This window comes from Desmodus rotundus, chromosome 5 (assembly GCF_022682495.2).
Source record: "Desmodus rotundus isolate HL8 chromosome 5, HLdesRot8A.1, whole genome shotgun sequence".
In the NCBI taxonomy this organism is placed as follows: Eukaryota; Metazoa; Chordata; class Mammalia; order Chiroptera; family Phyllostomidae; genus Desmodus; species Desmodus rotundus.
Window position 1 is genome coordinate 125,058,752 of NC_071391.1, and position 15,427 is coordinate 125,074,178.

Genomic DNA, 15,427 nt, shown 5'->3' on the forward strand with positions numbered 1-15,427 from the left:
GAGTAGCCCGATCACAATAACACTGCACTGTTTCCCCCAGGCCCGACAGGAGCAGGTGATCGGTTTCCCTCTTTTTCTAAAACGCAAAGCAGGGCGTTCTGCCGGGGGTGGCGGAGGTGGGGGCGGTTTGGGGAAGAGCCCCATGACCCTGGCTTGCAGCGCGGCCGCTGGGGCTCTCGAAATTATCCCGAGTGGGTCCTAGAGTTTACGCAACAGGGCGAGGGACCGCGCGGCGGCTCTACCAAACGCGTCCGTGCGCGGGACCCTCTGCGCTCGCCGTCTGGCCCCGGTCCCAAGGACGCAGCGGGGTTGGGAAGACAGCAGCACAAAGGGGCACTGCCAGAGAGGGACTTATGACTGTCGCTTAGCCCCTATAAACTGCGCCTGCCTGACGCAGGGCCCCATCTTGCTACCTGCCAACCTCATAAACAACTACCGCAATTGGGAAGAGAGAGGGCGGGCGCAGCGGAACGGGGCGCCGGGGCAGGGGGCGGACCGCGGTCGGGGCCGGGGATGCAGCGGCGCCTCTTTATTGGCCGGGACTAATGGGCTGCCCGGGGCTCGCGGCGCGGCGCGGGCGGGGCCTCGGGGCGCGCGCGCGCTCCTCGTGCGCTCCCCTGCGTGGGCCGCCGGAGTTTTTAAAGTGGGCAGGACGCCCCGGGAACCAGACATTCGGGAACCGCCTGCCGCGCTGCTCCGGCGTTTGCTGCGCTCCCGCCCAGCTCTCCTGAGCCGGCCGTACAATCCTCGGCAGTGTCCTGAGACTGTATGGTCATCTCAGCCGCCGCGCTGCCCGGCCCCATACTCTTCTGTTGGAGCCACTTTTTCTTACTCTTTATTTCTTTCTTTTTGAACACCCAAGAAAGTGACTACGTTTTGAGGAGAAAAGGAACTTCGGTCCCTTTCTCGCTGCCCTCCTTTTGGCATTTGACAGCCTCCTCCCACTCCTGTCCCTGACCCCGCCTCCCGGTGCAGGTTCCTCCCTGTCACCTTTCTCCACCCCTTTCTCCTGTACCTAGCCAGCCGTCCGCAAACTTCCACCTGTGTTGGGCTCTCAGGCTTGCGAGCACCTTTAACATCGACCGGATCCTCAGGGAGTGGGCCAGGGCCACAGCGAAGGCAGCGGCTGCAGCCCCACCGGCTGGGGAGCCCGAGTGCTCGGCATCTCAAAGGGCCACAGCGACAATGACAGCTGACAAGGAGAAGAAAAGGTAAACGGGCGTCCCAGCCTGCTAGGGAGCTCATCCGAGGGGGTGCCCGGGCTTCGCGGGACCGACGCGGCCGGAGCGGCTGGGAGAGGAGTGTAGAGAGGTCTTTGAGGTCCGACGGTGAATTTGGTAGGGTTTTGGGGGGAGGAGGAAACCAGGTGCTCCGTCTGGGGACGCGGTACTGCGGCTTCACAGGGGAGAGCTCTGTGGCCCGAAGGAGTCGGGGATCTGAGCGTGCAAGAGGCCAGGAGGCCGAGGGAGATGGCCCTGCAGGTCGGAGGTGCTCCCGCGGTATCTTCCAAAATCGCCCCCGCCTGAAACTCCGGCGCCCGCGGGTTGAAATGTTTTTTGGTTGATTTAACTCAGGTCAACTTTCGACTTTAATTCTCGTTAGCGGTGTAGCATTCATCCAAGTGAGTTGCTATGTCCTCTGCGCCCCAAATTGGCAAGGGATCGGAGGTGGAGCGCGGCCCTAAGACGCGACCGCGCGGAGGGGCCAGGACGCAGCCAAGGGCCCCAACCCGAGTCCCCAGATCCCACTGGAACTTGGAGAAACCACCGTCATGGGCCCGCACCTTGACTCCGCGGGAGAGAGAGGGTAGTGGACCGGGCTTCGTCGCGGGGGCAGTTGTCTTGGTGTGTGCGAGGTGATGGCGACACCGGGCGCTCCCGGCAGATCCTGGTGTTTCTCTCCCAAGAGGACAGAGAAGGGCAGCCGCGAGCTGCCTGCTGCTGCCTGCCCTCGGGAGCCTCTAGGCACTGGGTGAGAGGCGACTCCGGCCAATTCTCACTGCCCTCCCGCCCCCTCCCGGCCGCTCCCCGCCTGGCCCTCTCCCCGCGAGGGTGAGAGTGCACCGGGCGGCCGCGCAGAAGTAGAAGCGGCTTCGCTTCCCGCAACCGTGCGCGGCTCGCCGCCTGCCTCTCACTTCTGCGGTCTCCAGCGGTGCTGCCCAGCGGGCTGGGACTTTCAGCCCCGCGCTCGGCGGCGGCGGCTTGGCAGGGCTTGGGTTGGGGGGCTGGAATCGTACGCACAGCTGGCTGAATGGCCTGGGCGTCTGGAGATCAGCGGCTGGGCGGCCGTGAGGAGGTGAAGGGATGGGGGACCCAGACACGAAGGAGGGGGTGACTGGCCTTGAGCCGGGGCCCTGAAGAGCTCCGTGCTTGTGTTGATTTGCTCTTGTTCTGACTTCCATGGCGAGATTGGTGCCAGAAACCGTGTATCCTGTCGTCGAAGACGGCGGTTCTCACCACGGGGCACCGATAAGGGTTTGATAAAAGGAAGAGAAAAGCGCCGGTTCTCGCCTAGCTCGCGGTCCCTTCACTCTTTGATCGCTGGAATGGGGGCGGGGGTGGGGAGCCTGGCTACCTCTTCCGGACCGCAACTCCCCCTCCCGCGACACTGTGGCACCCCCAGGCCTGAGACGGTGAGGGAGCCTCGGCCCGGCCACCCTCGGGACCTCGCAGCTGGGGAGTCCCGTGTCTTTAAGGGCAGCGAAGCGGGGAGGAGAGTTTAAGATTCCAACGCGTTTTATAAAACCAATGTAGCCTGCATCATAATACCAATAAGAAGGACAGGACAATAAAAAAAAATGTTATAGTCAGTCCCTTAACGCACATCCACAACTCCGATGCCTGTTGGCGAGTGTCACAACCGCAGGAAACTTGACAGATGTGTGAAGTGTAGCTTCCCCAGGGGCTCAGCGCTGACTCTGTGCTATTAATCGGGCGCAAGAAACTGGGGAACAGGGGACACCTTTTCTGGACATACCTAGCTGTCGTGTCTCCTTCCTTAGAGATAGCGGGAGCCTGAAGAGGAGCAAGAAAAACAAAGTGGGGTAATCAGACTCCTAATTATTCGTGAGAGCTGCTGATTTTAAGAGCCATTGCCAGGATTGTCTGTGAGTTGCCTAGCAGGCCAATATGGGCGCTACGGCACCCAGTGTGACTGCCCTTTGTGATTGCCTTTATTTTTCTGTCGCAGTCTGGCAAAGCAAACAGCGTGTCCCTCACTATCCAGAGTCCCTTGAACGGTTGTCCAATTCCTGTTGGGCTAATTGTTTAGAAACATGTTTACTTTTTGTGCCTGGCTCTGTTTGCTGGCTGCAGGCTCCCTGCAGGACAAAGGTGTAATGAAAATATGTGACCCAGTACATTGGAAATTAGTGTAACGTGTAAGTGGATGTCCTTAGCTTTCCTGCAGCGCCTCCCAAGTGCAGTGTGCTACCCGCGGAGGGGCCTCTGGGGTGATGATTCTGTACATCATGGGTTTGGAAGAGTTTTGATCTTTATGGTTCAGCAGAGATGTTTCTTTCCCCAAATTCAAGATGAATGATACTTGCATTGTTCTTTCTAACAGCCCTTTAAGAAGTGGGCAGGTTCATTTTGTTCCAAAATGTTCATGTGTTGATAGATATGTTAACGTTTAATACTAGTTTGCTTTCTAAGAGTTGGCTGGCTGGCCGGCGGGTGGCCGGCCGGCCTTGATAGAAGGTACCAAAGTACACTCATTGGGTGGTAGTGGGCATTCCCAGTGATATCAGAGATGGTCAGAAACTGATGCTTGGTAAGAGAGCTGCACTCGCCTTTCTGCACTGATCTGTCAGGAGTGAGGGGGAGGCCTCATTAGTCAAGGTTCCTGGCTCAGTGAAGAGATGGAAAGTGTCTGGGTGGCTAACCTCCTGATAAGACAATTTCTGAGTTCCCTTCCTGGGAGAGTAAAGAGTCTGGAAGTTTTTAGGTACACAGAGATTGGAAAGTGGTTCCAGTGGATAATCAGGGCTCAAAGTCCATTCCCAAAGCCAGACCCAGCTTAGAATACCTTCTCCAACAAAGGCTTATATCACTTAGTGTGGGAGCATTGGTGGAAGGGGTCAGAGACCTCTGGATCAGAAGTTCTCAAACTATCTCTTCCTCCCCCTGCCAGCTGGACATAGTTGTTCCTCTGCTAAATAAACCCAAGTCCATCTTTTCCCAATACTGAAGACAGAAATATAGCGAACAGTTTTTCTCAACGTATGTATATTTTCTATAAATATTCCTTCAACATTTGATGTCTTCCTCTGTTGCACTACCAGAATTCAGGGATAAGGAACTGATGTAACACATTAGAGTTTCAGGTATTTAATTTAATTCATACAGCTTTCATGAAGTTCGGAAAAATGGCATGGCTACAGGTTTTTTCACTGTTGCTGATGGGAGCTTAGCATTATTTTATAAGGGCTGTGGAAATCATCTAGTCAAATGTTTCCCTTTCTGGATCAGGAAACTGAGGCCCAGAGAGATTAAATGATCTCCAGCCACAAGGAAAGTTAGCACTGGTAAGAATCAGAACTCTGGTTCATTACTTCCAATTAAGTATGTATTTCCCTATCGTTGGCAAAAGAGTGTCTCCAGTCCCGGATCGCAGGCAGTGCCCCTCACCCCCGCCCCAAGCACTGAACCTTATAGAAAGGAGACTTGCTTTTCTAGATTATAAAAGATTTCAGGCTGCACCAGGAGTGATTCTAATTGCTTTTTGCAAAAAAGAAAAAAAAAGTAGAGTTGGTGCCGGTCTCGGCATCTGTAAACTTTGGAAAGGACAAATTCATTGCTTTCGTGCTCTCCCTGTATTTCACTTAGGAAAAACTTCACTTATATGTGGACCTCAGTAAACAAAACCAGTGCAAGGGCTGTTCCCCAGTGGAGCCGATTGCTTTGTGAAGGAGAGAACTCCCTGTCAGAGGAGACATCCAGACATTCATTAGACTGATCCCCACATTGAGTTAGGTGGCGGTTTCCCCAGGGGGGAAGCCATGAGACTGTAACTGTTTGAGTCCTTTGAATGTAACCCTATCAATCTCTGTGTGTGCGCACACACGCATCCGGTGATCCTCCACTTTCTAGGAATCATTGTATAAAATGTTTACAAGTAGAAGAAACCAATTAGATCATCTTAGTGCTCCAGGACGTCAGCCCAATATGTTTGCAGATACTTGCTGTCACTAATTATCTCAAGATTTTTCTACTTCTCCGGAAACCAATCCGGTAGTACTTGCTTTTTTGTATTTTCCGCAGTTCCATTCCATACCAACTTTTAGTTTTTAACTAATGAAGCTTCTCTTTTGCTTTTAGTACTGACCATCACTGATAGTTCATAACAGGTAGGGCGTTTTCCAGTAATGTAAGCTTAGCAAAGTTTGTTCCCTGCGCCCCCAGGCCCCCACCCTGTCCAGTACTATGCAGTCTGTCCTCATGACCAAAACCAGCTCTGCCGTTCACACCATAGTGTAACTCAGTAAGATAACAAATATGTATTGGACACCCACTCTCACTCTGGATAAGATCCTGAAGAGGAAACTATGGTCCTTGTCTTCAAATTCCTTAGTTTGGTAGGGGGAGTGGGGAAGACACACAAGGAAGTTTCCCTAACAGAGCAGCTAGCTGGCAGCTTACAAATGACTTTTCTGTTAGGATCAAATATTTTGAAGCCAAAGATAAGAAGCTCTCAGTAGCATTTCAGGCAGTAGTAACCACACACAAAAATGCACACAGTTATTAAAAAGTATTGTGCGTGTTTGGAGGTAGGAGATTTGGTTCATAGTTTTCCCTGGAATCGCCCAGGGTAGGTGCTGACCACCAGCATAAACTGGCTCTGATTCAGGTCACATTCCCGTAGTCAGTGTTGGGGCTAATGAGAGTGAAGAAAAAGTGGAGGGGTCAAGAGTATTCCCTGCCGTGTACTTCGACACCGTAGTCAGAAAGGCCCTCAGCAATGAATGTTTGCTGTTCTCTACACATTTGCTTTGGGCACAGAGGGAAGCTTTAGGAAGGCTCCAGGAGGGATAAGGCTCGAGAAGGGCCCAGAGGGATCTGTTCCCACTGAGGATAACAGTGGAGGCAGCTATGACTCCAGAGAGGCCAAGGGAGAGGGAGCTTCCTGAATTGGACTTTGTGAATGGGTTTCAGAGGATGGTCTGTGGGCCTTTGAAACTCCATGCAAAGTATTATGTGTATGAGCATTTCTTTTTCCTGAGGGAAGTCCGCTCAGCTGTCAATAGCCTTTCAAAGGTTCTGTGATCTGGAAAAGGCAGGCTCTGGCACTTAGACGTCTGGCTCGGTGACTGCCTTGCAGTTCAGTGTCTTTCTGTTTGAGTCCAAAACGGTTCCGATGTTTTACCACCCGTGTCTCTCAATGTCTTAGAGATGGGCTTGGGGTCGGTATGTGCATCCAGCAAAGATTCTGTGGTACAACTTGCCCTTCCCTGCACCCATGTCTGCCCTCGGTCATGGAAGGAAGGGGAACTGAGAGCCCTGTGGTCATTTGGAGGTCATTTTATGCACTAGGAATGCACGCGTGTGTCCCAGTAGAAATCATATATGCTACAGGACCAAACAGAAAAAATCAGAACACTCAGTTTTATTTGTATAGACACTGTCCTTAGAACTTTACATGGGTCAATTCTTTCCATCCTAATAACAACCCTGTGAGATAGACCTTGTTATTATCCCCCTTTTCACTAATGGGAAAACTGCAGTATAGAAAGGTGAAGTGCCAAAGTTCAAACAGGGAGCATGGGCGGAGCTAGGATTTGGACAGGGCAACATGTCTCCAGAGGCTATTCTCTTCACGAGGGATGCGTACTGCCTTACCTGCTCCAAGAGATCTATAAAGTGTTTACTACCATTCCTGACTCGTGGTAAGTACTCCATAAATGATAAGTGCTTTTGTTGTTGGATTTATAATTATTATAATTACTTTCCTTTTTGTGACTCGTCACTTGTATGAACCTGGCACTCAGACAGGGGTTGAAGATCTGAAGGGTGGACTTGGCAGTCCTGGAAATTCTTCATTTTTGTGGGTTCTCCTCAGCTCTGGCAGGAGGTGGTTCTTTCGTGCCCTTAAGAAGTTCAAAGCTTTCCACCTCCCACCCTTAACTGGTGGCAAGACTTCAATAATTACTTTAGCCTTTGGACTCCATTGTGCAGAAGAACCTGTTAGAAGTCTTCCTCTGTGGCTTCTGAAGGACCATCTCCAAATCAAGATGCACAAGACTTCCTCTGACTCTTTTGATCTTTTGAAATTTCAAGCACAGGAAGGAAAGAATGGATGGGGGAATAAAGAATAGCTATGATCGTTGCAATAATAATGTCGCATTTTTATAGAACCCTTGTTCTCACGAGCCCTGAGCATTCACAGTCATCATGCCGCTGACCTCTGCACGGGGCACCTAGAAGTCCTCTTGAGTTGCCGCTGTGCTGTAAAGCAATTGCACTGACGCATGGGACATGCTGAGAGAGAGGCGAGCCACGGTGGCAACTGCACATCACTGCATGTGTGACAGTCATGCACGGGTGCATGCCATTCACAGCTCTGTGACTTTCAAGGAGACGTTGGGTGTAATTTGCTGCCAGCTCTCTGGTCCTGCTACTGGAAGCCACAGAACTGACCTGCAAGCAAGAAGTCAAGAAGAGTGGTCGGGGATTGAAAATCTCTGGTGCTGAGGAAATAGGTGCAGAAGGGACCTTATCTACTTACTTCTAAGAGGCCTTGCTTTTGTTTTTTTCCCCCTAATTTCTCAAGAAATACTGGTTTGCTTGACTGCCTGAGGCTGTTTCTAGGGGCCACTTGCACGTCAGCCAAATTCTCATTGCATCGCATGACTACCAGAAGCAACACACGTTCCCAGGAGGCGCACCCCTCCCCTTCCCCTTAAATGGAAAAATTCTTCAGCTTTAAAGTTACAAGTAACTTCTGTGCAAGATAATGACTCTGGGAGACAGTTCCTTTTCACACTTGGAAAGATATTTCAGAAAGGGTGGTTTGTCGATAAGGAAAATTATCCCATTAAAAATATACATACATTTATTCACCATTCACCCACCTGACATTTCCCCAATTCTACAAAGCCACGGGAGTGGATTGTTAAAACTCTTCTTACACTCCTCCCGCAAGTCCCCTCCAGTGCACCTCCTCACCGCGGCGCCCTCCAGTGAAAAATTCAAACCTGAGAGGTCGGTGCTAGAAATCCTAACAGGGATTTTGTTGTCTTAGGCCGTGGGATAAAACACAACTGGGACAATGACTTGTTACATTTCACTCATGAGTGTGCTGCTGAAGGTTAACCCCCACTGCCCATAAATGCTGTGGGTACAGCTAACGTTTTAGTCTTTATAGAGATTAATCAACTCTATAATAACTTCATAGAGTTGACCGAATTCCTTTGGTCTCATTTTCAGCCTGAAGTGCTCTGCTTGTAACCTGGGACCGTGGGGAGTTAGTTTGCTATGAGTAAGAGGACATGGGCTCAATTTGAGACGGTGCAGGAGCATTTTCTAAATTCTAAAATACATCAGTGAGCCCTGGCCGGTGTGGCTCAGTGGGTTGGAGCATCGTCCCATAATTGTAGGGCTGCTGGTTTGATTCCCGGTCAGAGCACAAGCCTAAGTTGTGGGTTCAGTCCCGGGTGCGGGAGCATACAATCCCCAGTCCGAGGCAACCAACCAATGCTTCTCTCTTGCATTGATGTTTCCCTCTCCCTTCCTCTCCCTAAAGGCCATGAAAAATGTCCTTGAGTAAGGATTTTTTAAAAATGCATGAATGAAAGTGTATGGTTATTCTGGGGGAGTAATCATTTAAATCACTGTGCCTAGCCAGATGGTACTCTCTGTGTCTCTTGATGTTGTTTATATTAACAAATATGCAAGCTTTACTCTTCATAAAGTAATATTCATATTGTCACTACTTTGTATAAGATGTATCTTGACTGTCTCTGCGTAGGGGGCAGAGGGAAGGAAGGGCAGCACATTTTCCTAATATTTGGGAAATTGAGCTGCTGAAAGAGGCAAACCACGCCATCTGCCATGAAACGTAGAATTGGATTCTTACATCCCTGGCGAGGCGAGGCCCCCGTGTATTACCTTGGGCCCCGGTGACAAGGTAATGAGGAGGCCGGAGCACAAAGCGGATGACTCAAACTTTAATACTAACTATTCTCATTACTAATGAGTAATTACGGCAAATATTTACAGGCCTCCTTCCTACCTTTACGACTTCCTGTTGCTGAAGCACTTTGGAGTATTGAGAAACACTGTCCTGGAAAAGTACGTCATACACTGTTGCAGAAAGAGTGGCTGTAGGCACACAGCATTGGTGCCGGCTCTGTTTATGGATTCTGTGTGCAGACAACAAAAAATTATGCTTGTGAGGGACTGTTTGAGAACTCATTCTTTGGATTTCCAAACAAACTCTTAAAAATCAATTCTGGATTATCAAATATATGGGGAGATGGTACACACTATGCTTCATGATATTTTTAGAGCGTATTCTGGAAATAACAGGACTGCGCAAGTGAGTAAAGTGAAATTTTGAGTTAAAGCACAGGCCATCTGGTGAACATCTCTTATGAACATATGACGTCTACATTATTTTTCTGAATGAAAACAATCTTGTTTAATGGTGTAAAATAGGATGCATAAAATGTGCCACGTGGGGGACTCAGGGAGTTAGAAGGGTATCACTTACTTTACAAAGATTCTGGAAGGCATCTTGATAATGCCCACTTCACTTTATTTGGTTTGCAAAGCACTCCTGTGAAGTTGCTTTCTGCAGGAATTGTCTGCAAATCACTGTACCCTTGTAGTTCTCTCCTGTGCTTCCAAGAGTTCCCAGATGCTATTTTAGAATGGCAGCATTCACCCCAGCGTTGGCTGAGGTTGGCGAGGCTAATTTTGGTGCCAGGGTAAGGGGGGGAGAAGTCATCTGCAGTGCCAAAAGGACTTTCTGGTGCCTGGGCTTGGAGCAGTGTGGTGTTACCGGACACACCGCATTTCACCTTTAGAACCTTTATTTGTGTGCTTGCACAACAGATGTTTACCCAGATATTAAGATAAGAAAAGTATGAAGGTCACATTTCACTGGTGACAAGAGAGCTTCTATAAATGTAACCATATCACCATGCAGCAGGAGTCTGTCTTTTATTCTATACCAGGGACTTAGAGGAATTAATGGTGGGAGGGGCGTGGGAGCCGGTCGCGGTCCCTCCCAGTTTTTTGGCTTTCTTGCCTTCACTCTAGACGTTCTGGCTAACCTGGCATGCCCCTTCCATTTGGTGAGGCCCTTTGGGATGGTCAAGAAGTGGGGGGTAACCCTAGTCCATTCTGTGGCCTCCCCAGTCTCTGGAGTCTTCTGGCGCTTCATGGACATTAGTGGCCTGTGCATTTGCCTGCTATCTGACAACTAGGAAGCATTCTGGTGGCTAAAATAGCTTTCTAGCCTCTCAGAAGAGTTTTAGCTGGTGCTGAGACCAGCTCTGTTTTAGTCCTATTTTAGGCAGGGTTGTCATGTCCTCAGAGCACAAGAGTCTTCATGGTGGGGAAGGGGTGTCTTTTGTGGATTTGAGTGTTTCTCTTAGAGATCACCAAGGATTAGCTGGCACACTCAGAGCCTGAATGAACACATGGACCCTTGGTCCAGTTTTCTTCCCAAGGGCAGCCTACAGGGCAGTGGGAATGCATCTCACTGACAATAAGGGGCCCCGGCCCAGCTCTTGTATCCACTTCACCAGCACCCAGCATGCCTCCTGAGCTCCAGCTATGCTGACCTCCTCCCTCTGCCCCAAGGCTTCTTCGCCCTGTGTCACGGGACTCGTTCCCCCTCTGCTCCCTCACCCCAGTCCCTGCATCGGGGATGCTCCTTTCCTCGATTTCTACCCAAATATCTCCCGCTCTCCTCGTGTGAGCCCAAGTCCCCCAGTTCCTACAACCTTTCTGTAGTAATTCCCACGCTGGCACCTCCCCCTCCACTTGTTTCTGACTCTTGGTTCTGTTTGCCAAAGAGCCTGCCTGATTATATTTCCTTGTTATCTAATGACATTTTCTGTGTTCTTGTCTTTCCAACAAGATCGCGTGTTGCTCAAGGGCAAGGGTGTCTAATTTGCTGATGTGTCCTGTAATTCGGTGCATATCATGAGTCCCTAAAATCACAATTTAAAAAAGTCATAGAATTGCTTTGGGTTTGGGGAAATCCTGCGTCTTGGGTTCTGCTGTTTTCACTCATGTAGATTTGAGCCCTTCACTCATTTTTGCATTGAAAAGAAAAATCAGGAGGCCCAGAGGCAGGTCTAGTTGATAAATAATTTTGCCCAAAGTCAAACATCAGGCTGGTATCATGTCAGAGCTTCATGTCAGGAATGCCCCGTACACCAAGGCAAGGAGCAGCCAGACAAAGCACGCAGCTTCCTCTCAGAGTGTAAAAAGCCAGGCAGGAAGGTGTGAGCAGGAGAGTCCCAGCTCTCACTCAGAAATCGTCTTCCCTGGGGTGCCCTCCCTGATTAGCAGCACTTGGGGTACCGCTGTGTTTATATGGCCTTTGGTCTGCATTTCATTATTTGGATGAGGCTCCTACAACTCGCTTTTGTTGAGAGAGAGAGTGTGTGTGTGTGTGTGCGCGCATCTGTCCCTGATTACTGCTTAGGTGGTAAGCCCTTCAAGAGCAGGAACATAGTCATCTTTTTCTTTTTCTCCCCCCAGCACCCAGAACAGAGGCCCAGTAATTGTGTGTAGTAGACTCAGTAGTTCTATGTCAGGAACTTTGGGAGCTTAGCAGAGGGTTAGAGGCCTGGCAGAAACCTTCACTCACACCAGTTTACCCACCCTCTTTGGTCACCCACCATGCATGTAGTGTGTGTGTGGAGATACTGGCACCATCAGTGTGTGTCAGTGTTTGTGGGTTACCTACCAAGTTCAGGTGCCACGCCGTGCAGTGTGGTTACAAAGAGGCATTAGATGGACCCTCTGCCCTCAGGAGGCTTCTAGTCTAGTTGGAGAGTCAAGAAGTTCCTAAAATATTATTTTCATAAAACATTGCAAGATGGTTTTGTTAGTGGATGCCCCAGGTCCACCTTTAGGATGTTGTTATCTCGCTAAGCAGTGGAAACTATCTGAGATAAAACATTAAGCAAACAATGGAAGACTGGCGGTAATTAAGTGAGAGTGAGTAAGGGTAAATAGATCTTGTGTGTTGTGAACAGATCAGCGCAGATCGAGGAAGGCTTAATGGAGGAGCATTGAGATCTAGCTCTTGAAGATTAGGTGGAACTTTGATAGACAGGTGGGTTTGGGGCATTCCAGTTGGGCGGAGCAGCTTGTGTCAAACAAGGAGGCAGGAAGGGCTATGGAGCGACTCCTTCCAGAGCTGACTCTGGAGCTCTGTTAATGGACGGGAGATGGGGACCAGGCCTGGGCTGGTGTTAGGAAGTTTAGGGACAGTCCCCCCTGAGTCATGCTATGATGGAATCTTTGGGCTGCCTTGGGGCCATACGAGCAGTGTGTGCCTCTCTCGGGAGTTAGTGGAACCTGGGGGAGCTGCTCAGGGCACCTCCATGATCTTCCCGTCAGGAGCCTGGCTGAGGGTGAGCACCAGGGGCGGCTGGAGAAGGCCATGGTTGTCCTCTATAAGAATGACTTCAAAGGCTGAAAGTGTCCCTCTCTTTCCCTTAGGAAATGACTCACTTGAAGATGTGCCCAAATCATTCTGGAATATATATTTTTTCAAACTTTACCACTTCGCCGGGTACTAAATATCTCCCCATGTGCAGAGGGGGAGCCAGAAGGGGACAGCGCACCAGAGTCTAACGCAGCGTCCCGCAGGCTCTGGGGATTGGCGCAGTGACCCTCATCCTGTGCTCTCGTTCTGCTGGTCAAGTCTTCGTCCCCTTGAGAATTTGCTAAGAGCTTTCATTCGATCCCTTCTTGCCCTTTCTCACTCCAGAGCCTAGGTTTTTGAGTCTGATCATTGCAGAAAGATAGGACAGTTTCTTCAACACTCCCCTATTTGTAGGGAGGCAGCCTAATCCAAGTCAGGCCACCCCTTTTGTCATCTCTGCCAGTAAGTGACTGTTGCATTCCCTGTGGGGAGCACTGCAGCCAAGCTGGTCCTGGGCCTCCTCCTCTCCTGCGATGTGTCAGGCCACCCCCTAAAGCCCTAGCTCTGATGTTCTTGGCCAGATGCTGCTAGAAGAGAAAGAAAAAGGAGCCATCTTTCTGGAGTCACCTGGGTAGGGCAGCTGGGGCCTCCCCCTCCCCCAACAGTTCTAACCTTTTACCTAGAGGTATTTAGAAGCTCTTAAGGTCATGGCTGGACACTTGGGAGCAGGGCTTTGGCCAGAGATTCTGGATCACTGGAGAAGATCCCACACCAGCAGAGCCCAAGCGAGTCACTGAGTGCACCCTGTCCAGTGGTACTTCGAGGGAGGCCACAGCTCCTGAGTGCTCTTGGCTCGGAACTTAATCTCATCGTGACAACTCCTGTCTTATCTCATTCCTTTTCTACCCTGTTTGTAATCAGCAAATGGTTGTAGAACTGGGAAACTGCTGTTCGGCTCAGGCAGGATTGCTTTATTGAGTGGTATGCTCAGTAATCATTTAAATACTTAGTCTGTGCAGGCTGCTGAACACTGGGCCTGAATCCAGGGAGGGGCCTCTGGAGCCAGGTGGAGGGAGCCCCCCATCTCTGGGACTTTAGAGGGCAGATTACTGCACAGCCCATGCAGCTCAGCCCAGACACAGGGCTCCCTGGAGCCTTGGGCATTCCCCAGGAAGCTGCTTCAGGGTCATCCTGAGAAACCTGTAGGCTAGAAACTGGTGTTTACTTGAACCTAGCCAAAGTTTGACCTTGAGTCTAGCATCTACCTTCCCACGGCTGTAGACAAGGCAAAGGAAGGCACCCTAACCAAGCTCATCTGTGACTGCACCGCTAGGGTATGAAGCCCATACACCTACCATGAGGTTTTCTTTTCTTTTCCTTTTCAAAGTAAAAACTGCTTTTCAAACTTCCAACTTTGTCTCTGCTGAACTCTGAGCAAACTGCTTTCCCTACCTGGCTCAGCGAGGTAATGGGGCCTGGGTGCACCCCAGCGAGGAGGCAGGGGGGGTTGGTCACCACAGACTCTGGGTGGCTTCGGGCTTTGGGAGTCTGAGATGACTGTGAATGTTGATTCCTTCTTTTCTGAGCCGTTCATTTGAGCACATTAGAAACCATTTTCCACGTTCAGATCAACATGTTCAGCCCCACTTACATACTATGATTCTGGGCCACCTGTAGCTGCTTCTATGGATCCAAATATCACAATGGTAATTATGACAGCTGAATTCTCCTTGAGTCAGAACTTCCGGGACAAGGCAGAGTACATGTTTATTTTGAAAAGGCACACACTTTCACCTTCTTGAATTCCTCCGAAATTAGCTGAACACAAGAGTCCCACATTTCTTAGCCTCTGTTTTGCCAGACAGATGGTAAACGTCCCAGGGCCACCTTCTTTAGGGTCCCTGGCAAAGTCTGCCTGCAAGTGAGGTGCACAGCAGCTCTCAAAAGGCTCTAGGAAGCTGGAAGACTATTCTGGATCCTTTTCTGACTTGTGTGACATGGAACAGGTAATTCAGCCTCTCTGCACGTTTCCCGTGCCTGACTGGGGGTCAGACACACTAACTGCTTGCTGAAAGGTTATGATGAGATTGAAACGAGCTAGAGTTTCAATAAAACCATGCATTTTAAAAGTATATTTCATGTTTAAAATCATTTTGCAACCATTATCTCACCAGAAAGACCTTTGAAAAGTTTAAAGGGCAGACTATTAAGGCATCATTGTTAACAAGCACAGTAATATAACCATTTGGCACATCATTACCTGTTGGCATGATTTGACAGCAGTTGGGAGTCTTAGGAGAATCTAAAAGGAGATGCTTGTTCTCAAGCCTTTCAGTCCCATCCCCCCTACCCCACCCCCTGGCTGGCCTTTCCGGGATGATGGGTTCTTTCCAGTGATTTTCAGGGATGAGTTACATGTTCCCCACACTCTGAGATACAAGGAAACCTGATGACACCAAGAGACCAAGGAACCCTCCAGGGCTCCTGAAAAATGGTCTGACCTCGGATGTGCCGCTTTCCATGCGGGGCCTGTTCTCCCTCACCTGTGGAGACAGAGGGTCCACACCAGCTGCCATCCAGTTGTGGGGGGCCATCTGCCCTTTGATTTAGCACCCCCAAACCCCTAGACCTAAAGGGCTAGATCCACATTACAGCTGCTCAGGTTCCACTTGTTGCTCTACACCTTACATGTAAGACATCAGGGTGGGCTCCCAAAGGGACCAGGGGCCTGCCCCAAGTTCTCGAAGAGGTCAGACAGCTTATCGGTGGATCTAGAAATGAGGGACATGCTGATGCCCAGAAGAACCTGGACCTGCAG

General features: G+C 50.1%; 1 protein-coding gene across 1 annotated transcript in view; it reads left to right on the forward strand.

Annotated features, from left to right (window-relative positions):
* Window positions 1-644: 644 nt before the first annotated feature.
* EPAS1 (endothelial PAS domain protein 1) overlaps window positions 645-15,427 on the forward strand; it is an 84,171-nt gene continuing 69,388 nt past the window's right edge. The window contains exon 1 of the mRNA XM_024552855.4: window positions 645-1,211. Within this exon, the coding sequence (XP_024408623.3) occupies window positions 1,186-1,211 (26 nt within the window). The 5' untranslated portion in view covers window positions 645-1,185. The remainder of the gene's footprint in view (window positions 1,212-15,427) is intronic.